Source organism: Athene noctua, chromosome 18, assembly GCF_965140245.1.
Source record: "Athene noctua chromosome 18, bAthNoc1.hap1.1, whole genome shotgun sequence".
Lineage (NCBI taxonomy): Eukaryota > Metazoa > Chordata > Aves > Strigiformes > Strigidae > Athene > Athene noctua.
Window position 1 is genome coordinate 13,386,956 of NC_134054.1, and position 19,134 is coordinate 13,406,089.

Sequence of the window (19,134 nt, forward strand, 5' to 3'; positions counted from 1 at the left end):
AGGGCTCCGGTCCCCCGGGCGCGGACACGGTGGCGCCGTCCTGGCCACTCGCCTGTAGTAGGTGTAGGGCTTCAGGTTGGGCACCTCCATGGAGCGGGCGTCGGGCTCGTTAGCCAGCTGGTGGATGAGCCCCCACTCTTCGGCCTCGCCGCTCTGACCCACCTGTGGGATGGGAGTGGGGTGAGCTACCCCCCCCAGCACCCCCCCAACCCCCCGCCAAGCCGCCCCGTACCTGCGCCTCCACCTGCCAGCGGGAGATGGAGGTTTTGCCGTCATAGCCCGGGCGAAACTGGAGGGTGACGGAGCGGGGCCCGATGTTGGAGATGCCCAGGTTGGTGGGGGCCCCGGGGAGCTCTGCGGGGAGAGGGCAGGGCAAGATGGTGGCACCAGGCCCCCCAGCACCGCACCTGCAGCCTGTTGGCATCCCCGCGCCGCCGCGCTCACCTGGTGGCACCCCCGAGGAGATGGTGGAGGAGGAGAGCTGGCCCTGGCCCTTGGAGGTCATGGCAGCCACCTCGATGGTGTAGGTGGTGAGGGCGGTGAGGCCGGTGACGCGGTACTCCAGGGTGACGTTGGGCAGGTAATGGGTCACCCGCGTGTTGGTGCGGTTGTACTCCTCCCAGGAGATGCGGTAGCCTGGAAGGTGCCTCGGCAGGTCAGGGCCCCCCTTATCGCCCACCCCCAGGAGCTGAGTGGGGCCAGGGGGAGATGCTGTGGGGCAGGAGGGGGACCAGGGGGAGATGGTGCAGGGTGGGAAGGAGATGAAGATGCTGTGAGGTGGGAAGGGGACCAGGGGGAGATGCTGCAGGGTCAGAGGGGGACCAGGGGGAGACGCTGTGAGGTGGGAATGGGGCCGATGCGGGAGCCGGGTACCCGCCGGCGCTCCCTCACCCGTCAGGATGCCGTTCTTCTCCAGCGGCTCCTGCCAGCTGACCTTCAGGGACGTGTCCAGGATGTCGCTGAAGCTGAGATGTCCCACGGGGCCGGGCACTGCCCAAAGACACCCAGGCTCAGCGCCCAGCCGTGCACCCAAGGGCAGGAGCATTCGGCACCCACAGGACCCGCAGAAGGAGCAACGGAGGGGGCTCCCATTGGATGGGGCTTCCCACGGCTCGGCAGCACCCCCGTTCCACGTCCCCACCGGCAGCACCGGTGGGACCCAGTCGCCCATCTGGGGGCTGTTCCCACCCTCCCCGGCGTGGGCAGGGTCCGTCCCGCGGGCACGCAGAGCCTCCCCGTACCGTCCTCGTGGGTGCGCACCAGCTGGGGGGGGCTGCGCGGGCCGTCCCCCGGCGTGGTGAAGCAGAGCACCGAGGTGAAGTACTCGGCGAATTTCCGCAGCCCCGCCACGTAGCCCACGTGGACGCTGTCCTGGAAGTTGGGCCGCACCGTCACCACCGTCGCCTCTTCCTCGCGCTCCGGCTCCCAGGCGATGAGCTGCGGGAAGAAGGAGCTGGGACGCCGAGACCGGGCACATCGGTACCACAACCACCATCCTGCGGGCACCTCCGGGCCTCCTCGTATTTATTCAGAGTTGATTAAATATCAATTAACAGCGCAGGGAGCACTCAATGCCTTTAACAGAGTGTGTTTACCCGTACGAGCCGATACGGAGCGTGCGCTTTGTGATAAACTCCCATTGATAACGGCGCGTAATCACCCGCTCGCCTGCATTTAGGAGGGATGTTTGGGCATTTAATTGGTATTGTGCAAGATAGCCTATAGCAACTTAATTAAATACTAATTAGGCCCTAAAAATACTCATCAAAAATACTAAGTGGCATTTAATAAGAATGTTAAATATCCTACTTGCTGTGGTTATCTCATTCAGCGGCAATTAAATTCCTGAACTTCTTTTGAGTGGATTAAGAAACAAGTTTAATGTTTTAATTCAATTTAATTAATGTAAATTTGAATTAATTGTGATTTGGAATTAATTACAGAGCATGGGAGACTCCGAGTCCATGCAAGTGTTAAATCTCAGTAAATACTGTTTTAACCGTCAGGCTGGAACCAATTAAAATCTGGGGTTTTGGCACGGAGGAGTCGAGCCAGTTTGTGAAGGTTGGCTGAGGGGTCTCCCCCCGCCCTGGCTGTCCCGTTTTTGGGGACACCCACGGGAATCGCCCCTCACCTTGTACCCCTGGTTGATGCCGTTGATGAACTGGGGGCTGGGGGGGTTCCAGGTGAAGCGGATGGTGGTGGAGTTGGTGGCCTCGGCCTGCACGTTCCCCGGGGGCACGGTGGGGACTGCGGGGACGAAGGGACGGGTCACAGCGGCTCCCGCTCCGCGAGGTCCCTCCCATCAGCCAGGCACCCGTAGCGGGGAGGACCCTGAGCACCCAGGGTGATGCCCCAAGTTGCCCCTGGCTCCCCCTCCCCAGCACATCCCAGTTCCCCAGGACTCCTGCTACTTGTCCCCAGCACCCCCATGGCACAGCCTGGTGAACACCAAGCCCCTGCCCGTCCCTGCCCGTCCCTGCCCGTCCCTGCCCGTCCCTGCCTACCTCCCTGCAGCGTCCACTCGGTCACCTTCATGCTGTACACCCCCAGGCCGGCGCTGTTGTACGCCGCCACCTCGATCTCGTAGTTGGTCCAGATGATGAGGTCCTCCAGGAGCAGGTTGTTGACGTCAGCGTTGGTGATGTTCTTGAACTGGTAGCCCACGGGCAACCCAGCCAGGCAGTACCTGCGGACCAGCAGCCGTCAGAGCTGCCGGTGGCCCCACCTAGCACCCCGGGATGCCGGGGGAGGGACACCCAGTGCCCACCGGATGATGTAGCCCTTGAGGACCCCGTTCTGGTGGCTCTCGGGGGGTGGCTGCCACTGGATCATGATGGACTGGTTGGTGCGGCCGCTGGCGATGACGTTCTGGGGGGGCGCGGAGGGGGGCTCCTCGGGCAGGGACACCCTGCGAGGGGGACGAGGCGGGGGTGAGTACCCAGTGCTGCCAGCCCCCCCTCGGGCCCTCCCAGCCACGTTTCACCTCTCCGTGTCCTTGCTGAACTGTCCCCTGCCCACGTCGTTCACGGCACAGAGGCGGAACTGGTAGGAGCGAGCGGGGACCAAGCCCCTCACTGCCACCGACGTCGACTCGGGGTCCACGCTGGCCAGCAGCACGGTCCAGGGCGCGTCTGTGGAAGCGGGGGGAGAGGTGGGGGGCAGCGGGGTGGAGTGTGGCGTATTGGAGGACCCAACCTGCAGCACACCGGGGTCCCCTCCCCAGCTGATGAGTCCCATGGGCCCCAAGCTGCACCCCTTGCCCCAGTGATGCCAGAGCCTGGGTTTTGCCCAGGGTTGGGGTGCTGGGGTGCAGCCCCTTACTGTTTTCGGAGACCTCCACGACGTAGCGGAGCAGGGGGCTGTTGCCATCGAAGGGCTTGGCCCAGGTGAGGTTGATGGCCCGTTTCTCCAGGGGGCTGAGGGCGGCCACGGGGCTCTCAGGGGCGTGGGGGAGCTGCCTGGACGGGGAGGGGGGTTAGGGAGGGGGTGGTTAGGGAGGGGGTACAGCCCAGGGTGTGGGGTGCTGGGGGTGATGAGGGGTGGGGGGGGCCTCACCGGACGCGGAGGTGGGCGCTGCGCGAGTCATTGCCCCCAGCCGAGAGCACCTTGCAGGTGTAGGTGCCGATGTCACCCGACCAGGTCTGGGAGATGTGGAGGGTGCCCGTCTCGTCCAGGCGCAGCCGTGGGCCGCTCTCCAGGCTCAGCGGTGCCCCGTCCTTCTCCCAGACATACCTGTACCAAGGAGGGGGACCCAAGAGTCCTGGCACCCTGCACCCCCCCCCAACAAGGAGAGGGGACCAGGGGTCCCACCGACGCGCCAGGCTCCCCGTGGCAGGGCACCAGGTGGCACTGCAGGACCAGCAGCACAGGGCCAGGCATGGTGGCACCCCCCCAGCTGCAGGCAGGCAGACTGTGCGGGGGGGCTGGACCCCCCCAAACCCTCCCAGCCCCGTCACACACACCTGACGTCCACGCTGGGGTCGTGAGTGACCCCGCAGCTCATGATGGCTTTGGTCCCCTTGATGACACTCTGGTCCTGGGGGGGGTCGGTGATGCGTGTCCTTGCTGCGGGGGGGGGGGACAGGGTGAGGCAGTGGCACTGCTAGGGGTGGCAGCGGCAGGGGACAGCCCACACTTGCACCCATCCGAACTGTGCAGCCACGTGCCGGTGCCCACCCTCGGCATCCCCAGGGAGCTCCATCCCGCACCACGCACGGCGGGAGCCGGGCAGGGCCCATCCTGCCCCAGTTGCCCACAGGCAGGGCAGCAGCAGGGCGCAGGCAGAATTGCCTTACCCCAGCAGGGCGCAGGCAGAGTTGCCTTACCCCAGACGACCAGGTCAGCAGACGCCTCGTCCACGCCGCGGGAGTTGGTGGCCAGGCAGGCGTAGGTGCCGGCGTCGGCGAGGTGCGCGGGGCTGACGAGCAGGCTGCCCGACTCCAGCAGGGTGAAGCGCGGGAGCTGCACGGAGCCGCTGGCCAGGATCCGCTCCCCTGGGCGGGATGGGGAGCCCCATCAGCTCTCAGTGCCCCAGCCACCAGCCAGCCAACTGATCCAGTGGCCACCGAGCCCGCAGAGGTCGCCTCGGGGCCACGCGGGCAGGCAGGGACGGGCAGAGCGGCTGCGGGGCTCGGAGCCCAGCACCCCCAGCCCCGTTACCTTTCTGCCACGTGATGGCCGGGCGCGGAGCCCCCGAGGTCTCGCAGTTGAGGATCACGGACATGCCGTCGATCACCGTGCTGTCCTGGGGACCCCTGGTGATGTTGGGGGCGATGCCTGCGGGGCAGACAGACACACGGCCACCGCTGAAGCTCTTCCCGGCACCCAGCCTGGGGCTGATCTGCTCCGATGGGAGTCCCACCCCCACGGGAAGGTGCATGGAGCCCAACTGGGGGGTCCCAGGTTCCCCAAGGTGGGGGTGGCTGGCACCTACTGGTCACGGCCAAGTACGTGGTGGTCTGCACCTCGCCGGCCGCGTTGCGGGCGAAGCACTGGAACATGCCGGTGTCGTCGGGGTCCAGCCCGCTGATCTGCAGGCTGCCGTCTGCCAGGAGCTGGAAGCGGGACAACTTCTCCAGGCGGATGAGGGCAGCATCCTTGTACCAGGCCATCTCAGGGGGGGGCACACCTGTAAGGGCCGGGGGTCCCGTCAGGCACACGGGGCCGTGGCGGCACGGGGAGGGCGGCTGGGGAGGGTCTCACCTTTGGCTTGGCAGGGGATGGCCACCACCTTCTCCATCTCGGCCGTGATGTGCCTCTCCGGCTCCTTGACGAACTGCGGCGGCTCTGCAAAGCGAAACCCAGCGATGGGCAGGACCCAGCATCAAACCACCCCCCCCAGCGCTTCCCATCTCAGCCCCCGGGGTTGAGACCGCCCCCAACTCATTGCACGTGTGGTTTGGGCTCACCCAGGACAGAGAGGTAGGCGCCCTCGGCCACGGCGGGCACGCTGCTGCTGCGGAGCACGGCCTCGCACTCGTAGTAGCCGCTGTCGCTCAGCGCGGGGTTGAGGATGGTGAGGCGGCGGCTGTAGTCGCTGATGCCGCTGGAGAGGGGCACCCCGTCCTTCTTCCAGATGATGTGCAGCTTGATCAGCGGCCTGGGGGGGCCGGGAGCACGTCAAGAGACAGCCCAAGCTCCCCCAGATCCTGAAAAATTCCCCTTTCTCTCCATCCCACAGGACGCAGGAGCCCTGCAGGGGGGGGAAGGAAGGGACCTGGGGGCACCCTGGGGCTGGGTGATGCCAACGGGGAGATGCCCCGTTCCCGTCCCCATCCCGCCTGCCCTGACACTACTCGCCTGGCGTTGGCCACACACTCCATGGTCACCTCCGAGGTCCCGGCCACCACGCTGGTGTTCCTGGGTGGGACAATGATGGTGGGTGCGATGGGATCGGCCGGGCCACCCACGTCTGGGGAGAAGGAGGCCAGAGGGACAGCCATCAGCACCCCCTGCTCACCCCCCTGGCACCCCAGCCAGGCTGACAGGGCACCCAAAACCCCCCCGCTCACCCCAGCCAGGCTGACCGGACACCCAAAACCCCCCTGCTCACCCCAGCCAGGCTGATGGGGCACCCAAAGCCCCGTGCCTGGCATGGAGGAGACAAAGGTGGCAGGGACCAAAGGGCCACGGGCTCTGCTCTCCAGGTCCAGCCCATCCCCTTGGCATCAGGGTGCGTTCACAGCTCTCCCTAAGCCCTCTCCTCCCGCGGGAACCCCGTGGCACCCCACGGCCCCCGTGACCACAGCGTGGCAGCACTGGCCGGCAGGGAGGAGGGAGATGGGGAGTATATAAACCAAAATGATTGCAACAATAAAAAACCCTCATGTAGGCGCTGTAAAAATGTGATCGGCTTGAAAGCTGCTGATATAGCTGAATCCATAAACATGGGCTCCAGGTTGTTTATTACGCGCCGGGACGCCGAGGTACAGAAAAACAGATTAATGGGGTGGGAGGGGAAGGGGAACGGGCAGAGCCCTCTGCAGAAAGGGATAAACGCCCCCACCCCGGAGCAGCAGGAGAGACGATGGGATGAGAGAAGTGGGAGGACTGATGCCACTTTGGGGTGGGCTACCACCACCTGAGCGGGGGCCGGGGGACCCTCGGGGAGGTTCTGCCGGGGCCAAGGGGAGCAGAGGGATGGGACCCAGGGGGGTCCCTCAGGCAGGGCAGGAGCAGGGCAGGGGGTCCTGCAGCAAAGTTGCTCCCCTTGGGGCTACGTTGCTCCATCCCACCCCGGGGCACGGCCGGACGCTGCCCCGGCAGCGGGGCCGGAGCGGGGAGGCTCTGCCCGCGATACAATTAGCGCCTGCCAGCACAGCCCAAAGTGCCTAAATAAATTTTGAGGCAGCTGAACTGTGAAGTCAGCAGAAGCCGGAGCCTCGGAAGAGATTTACTGCAAATTAAACCTGGGGGTGAGCCAGGCAGCGTGGGGGGAGCGGGGCTGGGGGGGGGCAATGCCCCCCGCACTCACTGGCCACGCTCAGCGTGATGGGCTGGCTCGTCTTGTTGTCCCCGTTCTTGTCGTTCACCGCCTGCACGTAGTAACGTCCCGCGTCCGGGGCCACCGTGGAGAGGATGACGAGGGTGTTCTCCAGCGTGATGGCTCTGCGGGGACGAGCGGGAGGCGTGAGACGGGGATGAGAACCCGGTGGGGACACTGAGGCAGCGAGCTGGGACCCGCGTTCCCAGCACCCCCCAGGGCACCCAAAAGGGACAGGCACAACCCCTGGCCTTCCTCCCACCTGCCCCAGGCACCAGCCCCGGCTCAGTCCCAGAAAAAAGCCAGGACAGAGCCCCACACCCCCCCTCACCCAGCAGAGTACATCGGATGGTGCAGATTAATAGGAATTTCTTTTTTTTTTTTTTTTTTTTTTTATGGAACGATCTAATCTGCTGGCAACATAAAATGGTTTGGGAAATATATTTTTTTTACCATTAAATATGAGATAAAGGAGTTTTATCTCCTCAATCCCGCTTTGCAAATAGAAAGGAGACCAGTTCAATTCCTGCATAATGTGGGTTACAAATTCAATTCCCACACGCTGCGTCTGCCAGCGCCGGGCTCACTGCTCCGGTACCGCCGGGGCCTGCCGCAGCCCCACGGGGACGCTCAGCACGTCAGCTGTCACCCCGGCACGTGCTGTGTCCCTTCGCCCGCCCTCCTCCCTCTTACTTTCATTTAAAAAAAAAAAAAAAATTCATTTCCCCAATGACAAACAGCCATTAGTCGCTGAGCCTCTCTCCAGGTTTGCGCTCAAAGCGTTCGTTAAACATCCTTATTGCAACACGGGAAACGCGGCCACCCCCCGATGCCGGGGGGATGCTGGGGGGGTATCAGGGGGATGCTGGGGGGGTACTGGGGGGTGCTCACATGCGGCTGCTGGGGGAAATCTTCCGGCCATCGCGGAACCAGGTGACCTGGGGCTGGGGGAAGCTGGCGATGCGGGGCGCGCGGATGACGGCCGCCTCCCCGTGGGACACGCTCTGCTGCGTCTCACTGTCCTCGAAGCTCCCCATGTCTGTAAAATAGGTGGGAAATCACGTCAGGGGCTGGAAGGGGGGGTGGAGGGGGGGTGGCAATGCGCTCTGGGATGCAGCAGGGTCCAGCTGGGGAGCGGGCTGGAGGCTACGGCGATGGGCTCCCCCAGGGGATGCAGGGGGGCTGCGCTGGGCTCTGCTCCCCGCTCCGCTCCTGGGCTGGGGTGGTGGGGGTGTAGCTTGCCCCCCCCCCGCGTGCCCAGGGCTGTGTTCACCCCCCACTCCCAGAGCTGCACAACCCCGTCGCCCCCACAACACCTGCCCGTGTCTCCCCCACCAAGGATGGGGTGCAGCCGTGGCAAGAAGGGCTCAGTCCCGGGGTTCCCCAGCATCTCCCCCTGCCCCAGCTGCCCCCCCCCAGCGCCGGCAGCATCCTGGCACGACCTTGACTCCGCAGGTGAGGTTGGGGCACCCGCTGCCTCCACCCTGCCCCAACCTTCGCAGGCTGGAAGCCCACGCAGCAGTTGAAAACGGAGGGAAGCAGGGTGCACGGAGAAGGGGGGGGGGGGGTGTAGGGGATTTTTATTGACTTCCCTTAATTGCTGTAATTAAAAACATGTAAAGAATCTTTTTTTAACGACTTTGCCATTATCATTAGTTGTTAGCACAGCTGCCTTATTAATTTCTCATTAGCTTCCTGATTTGTCATAGCTCCTCAGGAAGGGGTTTCAGGGGACAGGACTGGGGGCATCCCGCTGGGGAAGGGGTGACACAGAGGGGGCAATTCCCCTGGGGGGCAGAGCCAGCGTCCAGCACCCTCCTGTCCTGCTTAAACCCCCCACGATGCCTCTGCATCACCCCCCCAGCGCAGCCCCCGCCGAGCTCTGGCCTCTCCCGCTCGGGTGCTCCCGTGGGCTGGAGCAGTGACACCGGGGACCGTGTCCCCAGCCCGGCCGCCCTCGCCGTGCCGAGGTGGAGCAGTGACACCGGGGACCGTGTCCCCAGCCCGGCCGCCCTCGCCGTGCCGAGGTGGAGCAGTGACACCGGGGACCGTGTCCCCAGCCCGGCCGCCCTCGCTGCGGCGCTGACGGATGCAGGCGCTCGGCCCCTGTTTGCTTTCAGTAACGATTATAAACGGTGTTTGCTCTTGGCGGAGCGGGGCTGCTTTCACACTGCCAAGTGTTTCAGCCCTCCAGGGAGCTGGAACCGCCTGCCAGGACGCGGTGCTGCAGATTTCCCAGCCCCAGCGCTCTCTGCCTGCACCCCCATGGGGTGCCCCCCCTGCGCCCCCGACCGCCACAGCCCAACTGGGAAGAGGCAACCACAGCCCCACTGCTGCCAGCATCACCGCAAGGATGCTCCAGACTCGTCTGCTGGCCGCGGGGTGCGGTGATGCCTGAGCCATCCTGGGGCTGGGTGTCCCCAGCTGGTGTGTGTGTCCCCCCCCCGTCACTTACAGGCCACCTGCACCTCGGTCTGGCGCTGCAGGAGGGCTCCCAGCCGGTTGCGGACGATGCAGCGGTAGAAGCCGGCGTGCGTGCGGTCCAGTGACGTGATCATGTACCTGCGGGAGAGAGGAGCCACCTCAGCGGGGTGGGGGGACTCATCCAAATCACCGTCTGAGCCCCCGAGAGAGGCTGCAGGTCCTACAGAACCCCCCCGTGAACTGCTGGGCAGCAACCCCCTGTGCCAGGTGCCGGCTCCTTCCCCGCGCAGCAGCTGCTGGGGGTGTGCACACGCGTGCCCATGCGTGTCCGTACAGACACGTGTGTGCACACACACACGCGCGTGTGGGCACGCCGGGGAGATGACACAGCGTCCCTCGCCGCCGCAGAGAGGAGCTGCTTTCGCTCCAGTGGCCCGGAGCAGGGAGGGGATGTGGATGGTGGTGGCTCCGAGCTGCCAGAAGCGGAGGTGGCTGCCGGGGACCCGGCACCCGCTGTCCTGGCCCTGCGCTGGGCCCCTGCGGTGCGTGGCAGAGGCGCGCCAGGGGCTGCCGGGGTCTCTCCACCTCAGCCCCGCATGCAGCCGAGCCCAGCACCACTCTAATTAGCCGGGGCTGAGCCGCCTTATCATCCCCAGCCACTGCTCTTATCAGCTGCCAGCAGCTGATAAGCAGATAAAGGAAATAACCACATCACGATTCGCCCATCACCCCCGAACACCACCCTGGGTCCCTAAAATCGACTTGGTTGCCACTAGACCCACCCCAAGCAGCCCCCACTCCCAGGAGGGACGCACCACCAGCTCCATCACCCCCCAAAAGCAGCTGGACACCCTCCCACCCCCCCGCCAGCCTCACAGATGGGTGACCCTGGGTGGGGACAAGCAGGCGCCGCAGCATCACCTTCCCGATGGGGAGCGCTCGGAGATAAAGCAGAGAGGGAATAAATAAGCAAGTTCAATCCTCCTTGCCCAAAATCTAATCTCGCGTTAAAACATGCTGCGGGCTGTTTCGGCAAAGCTTTGTTTGTTCTTTTGATAACTGAGCGTCATTTAAAGTTTCATAAGACACAAGGAGAACGTCCCCTCTGCCGGGAAGCGTGACGGCGCCCTGTGCCCACCTCCCCGGTGCAGGAGACGGTGCCGGGGACACGGGGCTCCCCTCAGCTGCCGGCACAGCGTGGCTGGCACCAAACCCGCTGCCAACACCCACCCCCCCCCCACCACGTGGCGTGGCGGGGGTCACCCGTCCCTGCGGGAGAAGGGAGGATGCCCGCTGGGAACGAGTCCTTGAATGTCACGGCTGATATTTAAAAATGATCCCCGGAGGCTTTAAAGAAGATATTTCAATTCCACGGAGCTGTCAGGAACTGATGCGGACACCAGGAATAATGGGCCCGCTCTCCTTGGTGTGTCCTCATTAATAAATCACACGCAGGCGCCGCGACTCCTGAAGACACACACGCACGCGGTGGACGGACAGACGGACACTCGCTGATGCTCACTGTCCCCACACAGACCCCCCTGCGTGGCCACCTCCTCACTGCCATGTGTGTCCCCCCCCCCCCCAAATCCCTCACCCTGGGAGGGGGGGGGAGCATCACAAAGCCCCCGGCACAGCCCGTGAGCTGCCCCGTGGCACCGAAACCCCCCACCCTCGGGGCTCGCGTGTGCCCACGCGGGGAGCAGCGCCCACTGACACGCAGCCCCACGGCACCGCCTCGTCCCCACACGCTGGGAGCCAGGACGGCTCCGTGGGCACCGGGAGCCTTCGCCCTGCCGTTGGGGACACCCCCCCGGCCCCAATTAACAGGGCCTCGTCCCCGTGCCACCGGAGCTGGAGGAGCTATTAAGGAGCCGAGCTTGTGCACGCACCTAAGCGGCTGAAAATAGCTGGGAGAAAGGAAATCAATTACCGGGCGCAGCCTGGCCCGCAGTCATTAACCAAATACGAGCAGAGATTTTGCTCTCCGCCGCTCAGCTTCCACGGAGGCTTTTATCCGAGACTGCTCTGATTTGATTTCCTTCCCCCATCACGCCCGGCTGTAACCGGTCGCCGATTTCACCCCTTGCAGGGGGACGTGCTGCGGGCAGGAGGAGGGCTGAGGCCACCCCAACACCCCACGCAGCCCCCCCAGTTTGAGCAAACGGAGCAGCCACGGTTGCTCCTCCGTGGCCAGGAGCTGCTGGCTCCCCCGTGCAAGCTTCGGGTCGCCCCCACGTCAGGGAGGCTTTGTTGCCCCATGCACTGACCCGGAGGCAGGCTCTGCACCGCGTGAGCGGGGCTGGGGGTCTGGCCCTGCTCCCGGCACAGCCCTTGCTGCTGACTCGGCTGTTTTGGGGGTTTGGTTTGGAAAGACGGAGGTCGACAGGGCATCGTCTGCGGGGAAAAGCGCTTCCGAAGCGAGGAGTGACCCCAGGCTTCAAAAAAATGCACTCGATGGCAAAGAGCAGCAGACTCCAGGGCGGGTCAGGAAGCGGCTGTGCCACGCTCAGCCCCGGGGTCAGGAGGGGGCTCCGGAGCCAGAAGCTCGGTGCCGGGGGAGCAGCGGCGGGTTTGCAGAAGCAGCCGGCTGGCGGAAGGCTCTTGGCACCGGATTGATCTGACAGATGGATGTGCTGCTCCTCGGGAACGACCTCACCATCCATCCATCCGCTCCCCTGCGGCGAGGCATCAGCCGGGACCCCCCCACCTCACCCCGCGACCCTGGCAAGGCACCGGCACCACCAAAACGCCCGGCCCTGGCTGCTGCTCCCGGCTCTATTATTGTAGGGTTGCTGAGAAGCACGGGGCTGACGCTGCCGAATTATTATTAGATTGAGGGGGTGGAGAGGGGCCGGGAAAAACATCAGCCAAAGGATTTGATCCATCAAATTGAAAGGCAGAAGAGTGCAGAAATCTGTGTGGCTCTTCCAATGTCACCCAGTAACACCAACAGCTGGATCGGATTTTGGATATAAGCACATTGGCACGGTCCCCTTTGATTAATATCCTGTATAACGACTAATTAATTGTAGAGGGGACATGTATTTGAATAGTTACTGTGCAATAATGAAATGTCAAGTGAGCATTAAAACACACTTAACAAAGGTTTAACGACTCCCAGCATCCGCGCCACGCGCCCCAGCACCTCCGCCCGCGCCCAGCCGCGGCGCTGGGCTGCCGCTCGATATGTTTTTAAATAACCCCCCTGGTATTTCATCAGCCCCTGTTAACTGTGTTATTGGATCTCAATTAGCTCCTGATTGGAAAGCATTCCGTTCTGACACGCGCGGCCGGAGCCGCCGCCTCGTCGCTTGCCGATGGTGTTTGCCTTCGGTCAGGGGAATTCGGCGGGTGCCGGCAGCCCTGTAAATCGCTGCCTCAACTGGCCCTGCCAGAACAATGAGCTGTTTAATAATTAATACCCGCCTATTAATCTGCCCCCCTCCTGCAGAGCAGAGAGGGGAGAGAGCGCACAAGCCCCAATCTGTGTTGTGGCATCCGGAAGACTCCGGTGGGTCCTCACCGGGAGCTCACTGTCACCACCCAGCTCAGGTGGCACCTTCGGGTCCAAGAGTGCCCCACGGGTCCCCTTGGTGAGGTCCCAGTGAGGAGACCCCCTCCATCCCCTTCCCCCCAGGCCCCCTGCCAGCCCCAATGCCCACGCAGCTCCCAGCAATCGCTGCCACTTGCTCACACCGACCCCCCCGCGTTCCCCTCAAAGCCCAGCAAGGCAGAGGGGAAGGCAGGAGCCTTCACAGCACCAGCATCCCCAGCAAAGCCCACCCAGTGCTGCCCAGTACCAGCCCAGCGCTGCCTCACCGGCACTCCCCCAGGCGGCAATGCTGAATGCGAAGCCAACCAGGCACCAGGAGCACACTGCTGGGCTCCAGCTCAGGCAACCCCCCCTGATGCTCATCAGCTCCCGTTAATTATATTATTGAATGGCAATTAGCTCCCCAGGGGAGAGGGCTGTGCATCACACCTGGGCTGGCAAAGAGCTGGTCCAGCCGTGCTCCCGGCAACCACCGGCACAGGTTGGGCTGAACCACCCCGTTCTCCCCCAGGTCTGTGATTTTGAAAGGGTCCTGGCTCCATATTTTACATAATTTGGGGACAAAGTATAACCATCAAACATCTGGGGTCCTCAGAAGGCCACAAAGACTTGGGGGGGGGGGGTCCTGTGCGTGGAGCATGCCGTGTTCCCTGCGTCCCCGGGGGACGTGCACCCCAAAACACCCCAACCCAGCAGGACGGGGGGGTCCAAACAGCCCCAGACAGCCCCTCCTCGGTGAGCCCCCGCAGGGCGGCTCCTGCCAACCCTCCCCACGCACGGGAACAGGCAGAGGGGAAACCAACCCTGGAGCTCGGGGTAGGGGGGAGCTTGGGGAGGGACTGGGGGGGTTGTGCTGTGCCCAAAAAAGCCAGGACAGCACCGGGAGGCTCAGCCGCGCAGACCCTGCTTTGCTGGGGGAAGGCACGGTGAGTGCCGCGGCTTCGGGGATGGGATTACCCCTTCCCAGGCGCCCAGCTCCCGGCAGAGGGGATCTGGGCTCTTGGGGAGAGGCGGGGGATCCTTTAGTCCCTGCTGGGCTCCCGCGCCAGCTGCGGAGGGACGTGGGGAGGGGAAAGAGGGCTGATTTAGTAGATAGAAGATGCATCTCTACGGATGGGAGTCTGTCCAGGGGTAATCTATGTGTAAGGTAATTTCTGAAGGCAGCAGGACTCGATGCAACCCTTAATAGGACAATCTCATGTGATAAATTACCAGCCTCAACTAATCTGCATGTTAAATTTCTTGTATGAGAAATAAATATCCTCAATTCACCAGAGAAGCGCTTTTCCTTCCGAGGATTTCATTAAAGACATCAAGCTGCCTGATTTGCATGTTATGATTCCTCACACGAGAAGAAGTCAGGCTCTGGAGAGCTCGCAGGAGAGCCCGGCACCGGCGAGATTATGCGCGGAAAAACAGAGCCGGCCCCGGAGAGCGCAGTGCTGGCGTGCCAGGGCACGGGAGCGGAGCGTGGGGGCAAGGCTCCGCCGCCCCCCCGCCCTGCCACCACCTTAACGAAGGTCCCAGTGAGCATCGGAAGGGACGGGGTCTTGCTGTGGGGTCCCCAGGAGCGAGAGGCAGTTGGGGTCCCATGGGAGAGCTGCCTCCACGCACCCCACGCAGCGCAGGCAGTGAGTGGGTGAAGGCAAGCTGGTCCCTGGTCACCTGCCGTCCCCAGGGATGCTCCCAGTGCGGGGACGGGCCCCTGCGCCCGCGGTCTTCAATCCCTCCGTGGTCCCCGATCGCACTTGACCCCTCCTGGGGATGCTCCTGAGGGAGGTCGGCTCCGCAGGCACATGGAGCCGAGCTGGTCCCCGAGCCCCCCGGGGTCCCCAAGGATGCTCCCAAGGGCTCGGCTCCACTTGCCCACAGCAGAACTGCCTTAGCCCTCTCCGGCTCAGGGCCAGGGCCCGGCTGAGCCCACTCCCCACTCGCCCTTCATCGCATGCCAACAAGTCACTGGGGTGGCAAGCTGGTGGCTGAATTGCTGCGGGAAGGAAAAGGACGGTCGCCATGGAAACGCGCTGCCAAACTGGGAGAGCGACTCCTTCCCTTAAAACGTGGCGTGAGCTTGTCTGACCATCAGATGAGGATGAACCAGGATGGGGAGCGCGGGGCCGAGGGGGCACGAGCCCCAGCCCACAGCCCCCCCAAAAATGGGTAAAATGCACAAGGGCGGCTGCCAGCGGGATGCCCTGCGGCCAGGGAGGGTTTGGGGAGGAGCAGGGAGGACACCGAGGACAAAAATGCAGAGGTGACACTGTCCTGGCTGGGAACCACGAGGTGATGCCACCAAGTCCGGCCGGCACCCCAGGCACGGCCCCTCACCCCCCAGCACATGCTGCAGAGCTCGGTGCGTCCTGTCACGGGCACGGCCGGGCCCTGGGCAAGGTCCCTCGGGCCCCGGAGTGGGGACACGCTGGGGGGCATGTGCCAGCCCCGAGCTGGGGGGGGGGACTGGCTGCACCCCACACCCCTCAGCCACGCTGCTGGAATCTGACCCCTGCACGGACAGGAGCATCCCTGAGCATCCCCGGCCATCAGCACCAGCCCTCCTCTCTCCAAGGATTACTCTGTTTCTAAACTCGTTAACTTTTAATTACTACCTTCCCACTGCCTGAGCAGGCTGGCTCCGTGCCACCAACATCTCTATTAAAATTCAATTTCTGCCCATCATAACTAATTTTGGTACTTCGCCTTCCTCACCAGCAGCCTTCAGTTCCAGGCAAGACGTCCAAACTCTCATCGTGACACGTTAAATCCCCGCGGGGACCCGGGGACCGGCAGCAACGCCGATGCCAGCGGGTTGTGTCCTCGCCGCGGCGAGGACGGGTTAAAGCCAGGCAGCGATTTGCATAGAGGCTGTTTGCTTCATTAGCTGCGTTTGTTTGGGTTTTCCCCATGTGTGTGTTTATTTTCTCGCTTCCTTCCTTAATCCTTTCTGGCTGGATGCTGGAGCCGGAGGCGGGGGCCGGGGGGCTCAGGGGGAAGGGAGTCACCTTGGCGCAGGGACGTGGGGACTGCGTGGCGCAGGACTCTGGGTGGCCCAGAGCAGAGACACACGAGCGCTGGCCTCCTTCCTGCGCAAGGGTAAACTGAGGCCCGGAGCAAACCCAGGAGCAGACTGGAAGCCAGGAGTCCCCGTTCTGGGTTTGGAGGTGACCCCCAGGCACCCTAAGATGGGGTCGGGGTCCTGACGCCCTTCTCCTGCCTGGGGTGGGTGGCTCTGCCCCAGCGCTGCCACTGCGAGGGCTCCGTGTCCCCCCACCCTGCTGTCACCACCGTCGCCACAGTCCCATTTCAGGGTTGACATTTTGGGGTGTCCCCGCTGCGGCCGGTGTGACTCCAGACAGGTGGGAGCTGCGGGAATCAGGGGGTTCAGCCAGGCTCTGAGCTTTGACACCAGGGCTGGGGACAAGGGACCCGTCCCAGGGGGCAGCCGGCACTGGGGCGGACACCCAGCACCGAGCCTGGGGCGTTGGGGACATCACAGAGCTGCAGCCACCATGGCTTGGCAGGGGACAGCACCCCTTGTCCCCAAGGACACCACTCCAGCACCCAGCACAGCACACGGTGCCGGGGAGGGGACACATGGTGCTGGGGAGGGCACCCAGCACCCCGGCACAGCACCCGGTGCCAGAGAGGGGGTGTCACCCAGTCACACTGTCTGCCTCGCTGGGATCCCGGAGCAGCCCAGCGTTGCCATAGCAACACGAAGCCTTTGGATTCAAGGGGGAACGGCTCTCCTCGGGCTCAATTATTGATTAAAACAGAGAGGATGACACATGCACACAGAAGAGACGGCGAGAGGTCCTCGCCTTGATTTAAAGGCGAGCCCCAAGCGGGCCGTGACGCGGGGCAGGATCGGTCGGCACATGGGGCCGGGTGCCCGAACCCGGGGTGATCTCTCGTGCCGCCCTTTCTGGCTCCTTCCCCAGGTCGGGCCACTCTCGGGGAGCCACGAGCCGTGATCTGCGGCCTGGTGTTAATCCCGCTCTGTGCAAACGCCTCCTCCCTGATGTTGAGCTGCTTAAACCCACCGTTTGCTCACCAAACAGAGGCGGCAGCTCCCGGCACGCTCCCCGCTGCCTCGCGCTGCCCGGGCTGGCAGCCCCTTGCCGCGGGACCGGCGATGCCCGCAGAGCCAGGGACCGACGTGCCGGGATTCGGCGCGGGTGCTCGGCACCGGCGACTCACCGGTATTCCAGGGAGAACTTGGTGAGCTCCCGGCTGTTGTGCAGCCACTTGAACTCGAGGGGCCAGCTGCCCTCCGCCATGCAGGTCAGGACCAGGCGGTTCCCCTCCAGGTGGACTTGGCTCCGCACCGGCTCCGTCTTAAAGTACGGGGAGACATCGTCTGCAGAGAGAGGGGGGGAAAGGGGGTGAGAGATGTGCCCGGCCCCACAGCATCAGGGCCACTTCATCACGGGCAGGACCGTAACTCAGCACCACGTGGGCAGGGGGATGCTGGTGGCCACTTCCCCATCCCCCTGTGCCAGCCGGCGCGCCCAGACCCCTCCACTGGCCATTTTCCCCCCGCCCTGAGCCATTTCACAAGCCTATCAACAAGCGCTTAGCCCATCTCGGGTTTATCTAAGCTGCTTGCTTTGCTTTATTCCTGGCGGCCTTTGTAGCGTTTCAGAAGCACTGAGCTTTTAACTCGGGGGGTGAAGGGGGCGGAGGGGCTGGGAGCGGAGCGAGACATAAACACTTACTCCTCTCCTGTTTTATTTGCTAAGTAAAACTATAAATCGAACCACACAGCTCCATTTTCTGCTTAACAAATGGAAGCCCTTTTACTTCAAAGACACATTCATATTCCCCAGCAGCTTTCAAGTGCGCTTTCAATCATGGCTTTGGGTTTTTTCTTTGGGGTAGGGCTTTGCTTGCTTGTGTGCGCGAGCTGAATTCCTGCCACGGCTCTCCACACCGTCAGCTGCCACCAAAGCCCCGTGCCCGTGGGCTCAGCCTCCTCCGGTGCCCCACCACCCCGGGGTGGGATGTCAGGAGTCTGCAGGAGCTCAGAGGCACCCAGACACCACCAGCCCTGCACTTGGGGGGTCCCTCTCCTCTCCTCGCTGGCAGGGCCTGGCTCCTGCGCACCCTGGGGTGCCCGCTTGCTGCACCCACGTGGAAATGCTCATCGGATTTACACCCGGCTGCCCGGTCCTGCCTGTCCCCAGGGTGGCCACAGAGGTGCTGAGTGCCAGGCAAGTCATTAGGCAGCGAAGGAAGGAGTGCCTACAGGCACCACGGCAGCTCAGTGCCCCCGCTGGAGGGTTTGGCACCGAGAGCAACTGGCTGCGAGCCCGGCCCATGGCCGCATGGTTGCCCAGCCCAGAGAGCTCGTGGTAGCCCTGCGCTGGCCAAGCTGCAGCTTTTGGGGTGCCCAAGGAGCACACGCACACGCGTGTTGCTGAGATCTGTGCCTGGGCACAGTGCATGCCACCTCTGCATGAGTGTGCAGGGGGTGTACACGCGTGTCCCCGCCACGGCGCGGCAGGAGCTTGACCTGCAACCCCGAGGCTTTGCCCACATCGGGCTGGGGACCTGGGGGATTACCACAGCCCCCGGCTGCGGCCGTGGCACAGCCAGAGGCTGGCTCTGGGGCCAAACACCTGCACGAACGCAGTAAATGAGCTGTGGACCAGACTTGGGGGGGGGAGGGTGGTCTGCCTGGGCTAGATGCAGCCGCTGCATCACCACCACGAGGCCCCACGGCACAACGGGCTCATCCCCAGTGGTCACGCACGCTCGGGCCACACCAGAAACCACAGCACGGGGCTGTGCCAGCACCCAGCGTTTGCTGGGGAGGTGTTGGGGAGGCGTTGGGGAGGCAGGGTGCTCCCGGCGCACCTTCCCCTGGGCCCGCGCGTCGTTTGCATACATCCTTAATTTGATTTTAAACAGCTAAGGCTCATCTCGCTTTGAAGCACCCGAGCCATCTGTTCTGCGTTACGGGGTGAAAAATGGCGCAGCGGAGGAGAGGCGGCTCCTAATTCCACTATTGATCGTGCGATCGTTATCTGCCCGCGAAGGTCAGAGCAGCCACCTCGGACCCAGAAGCTCCCCTGTGTCCCCCCGCAGCAGCCTCCACTCCCCTGGGAAAGCCAAATCTCCCCCCACCATGACAGGAGACGGTGGGGATGGGGGTCCCAGGTGCACCGGG

The 19,134-nt window shown here is 63.8% G+C and overlaps 1 protein-coding gene across 2 annotated transcripts in view; it reads right to left on the bottom strand.

The window, feature by feature from the left end:
• SDK2 (sidekick cell adhesion molecule 2) overlaps window positions 1-19,134 on the bottom strand; it is a 49,012-nt gene that overhangs the window by 12,221 nt on the left and 17,657 nt on the right. For both annotated transcript variants that reach the window (XM_074922127.1, XM_074922126.1), the window contains exons 2-23: window positions 17,163-17,322; window positions 9,441-9,547; window positions 7,877-8,024; window positions 6,977-7,110; window positions 5,803-5,914; window positions 5,412-5,602; window positions 5,206-5,289; window positions 4,937-5,131; window positions 4,663-4,779; window positions 4,329-4,496; window positions 3,966-4,068; window positions 3,559-3,735; window positions 3,325-3,461; window positions 2,987-3,134; window positions 2,771-2,911; window positions 2,508-2,689; window positions 2,135-2,250; window positions 1,242-1,437; window positions 892-990; window positions 445-636; window positions 233-354; window positions 53-162 (exon numbers count right to left, since the gene is read on the bottom strand). In XM_074922127.1, coding sequence (XP_074778228.1) covers window positions 53-162; window positions 233-354; window positions 445-636; window positions 892-990; window positions 1,242-1,437; window positions 2,135-2,250; window positions 2,508-2,689; window positions 2,771-2,911; window positions 2,987-3,134; window positions 3,325-3,461; window positions 3,559-3,735; window positions 3,966-4,068; window positions 4,329-4,496; window positions 4,663-4,779; window positions 4,937-5,131; window positions 5,206-5,289; window positions 5,412-5,602; window positions 5,803-5,914; window positions 6,977-7,110; window positions 7,877-8,024; window positions 9,441-9,547; window positions 17,163-17,322 — 3,139 coding nt within the window. The remainder of the gene's footprint in view (window positions 1-52; window positions 163-232; window positions 355-444; window positions 637-891; window positions 991-1,241; window positions 1,438-2,134; window positions 2,251-2,507; window positions 2,690-2,770; window positions 2,912-2,986; window positions 3,135-3,324; window positions 3,462-3,558; window positions 3,736-3,965; window positions 4,069-4,328; window positions 4,497-4,662; window positions 4,780-4,936; window positions 5,132-5,205; window positions 5,290-5,411; window positions 5,603-5,802; window positions 5,915-6,976; window positions 7,111-7,876; window positions 8,025-9,440; window positions 9,548-17,162; window positions 17,323-19,134) is intronic.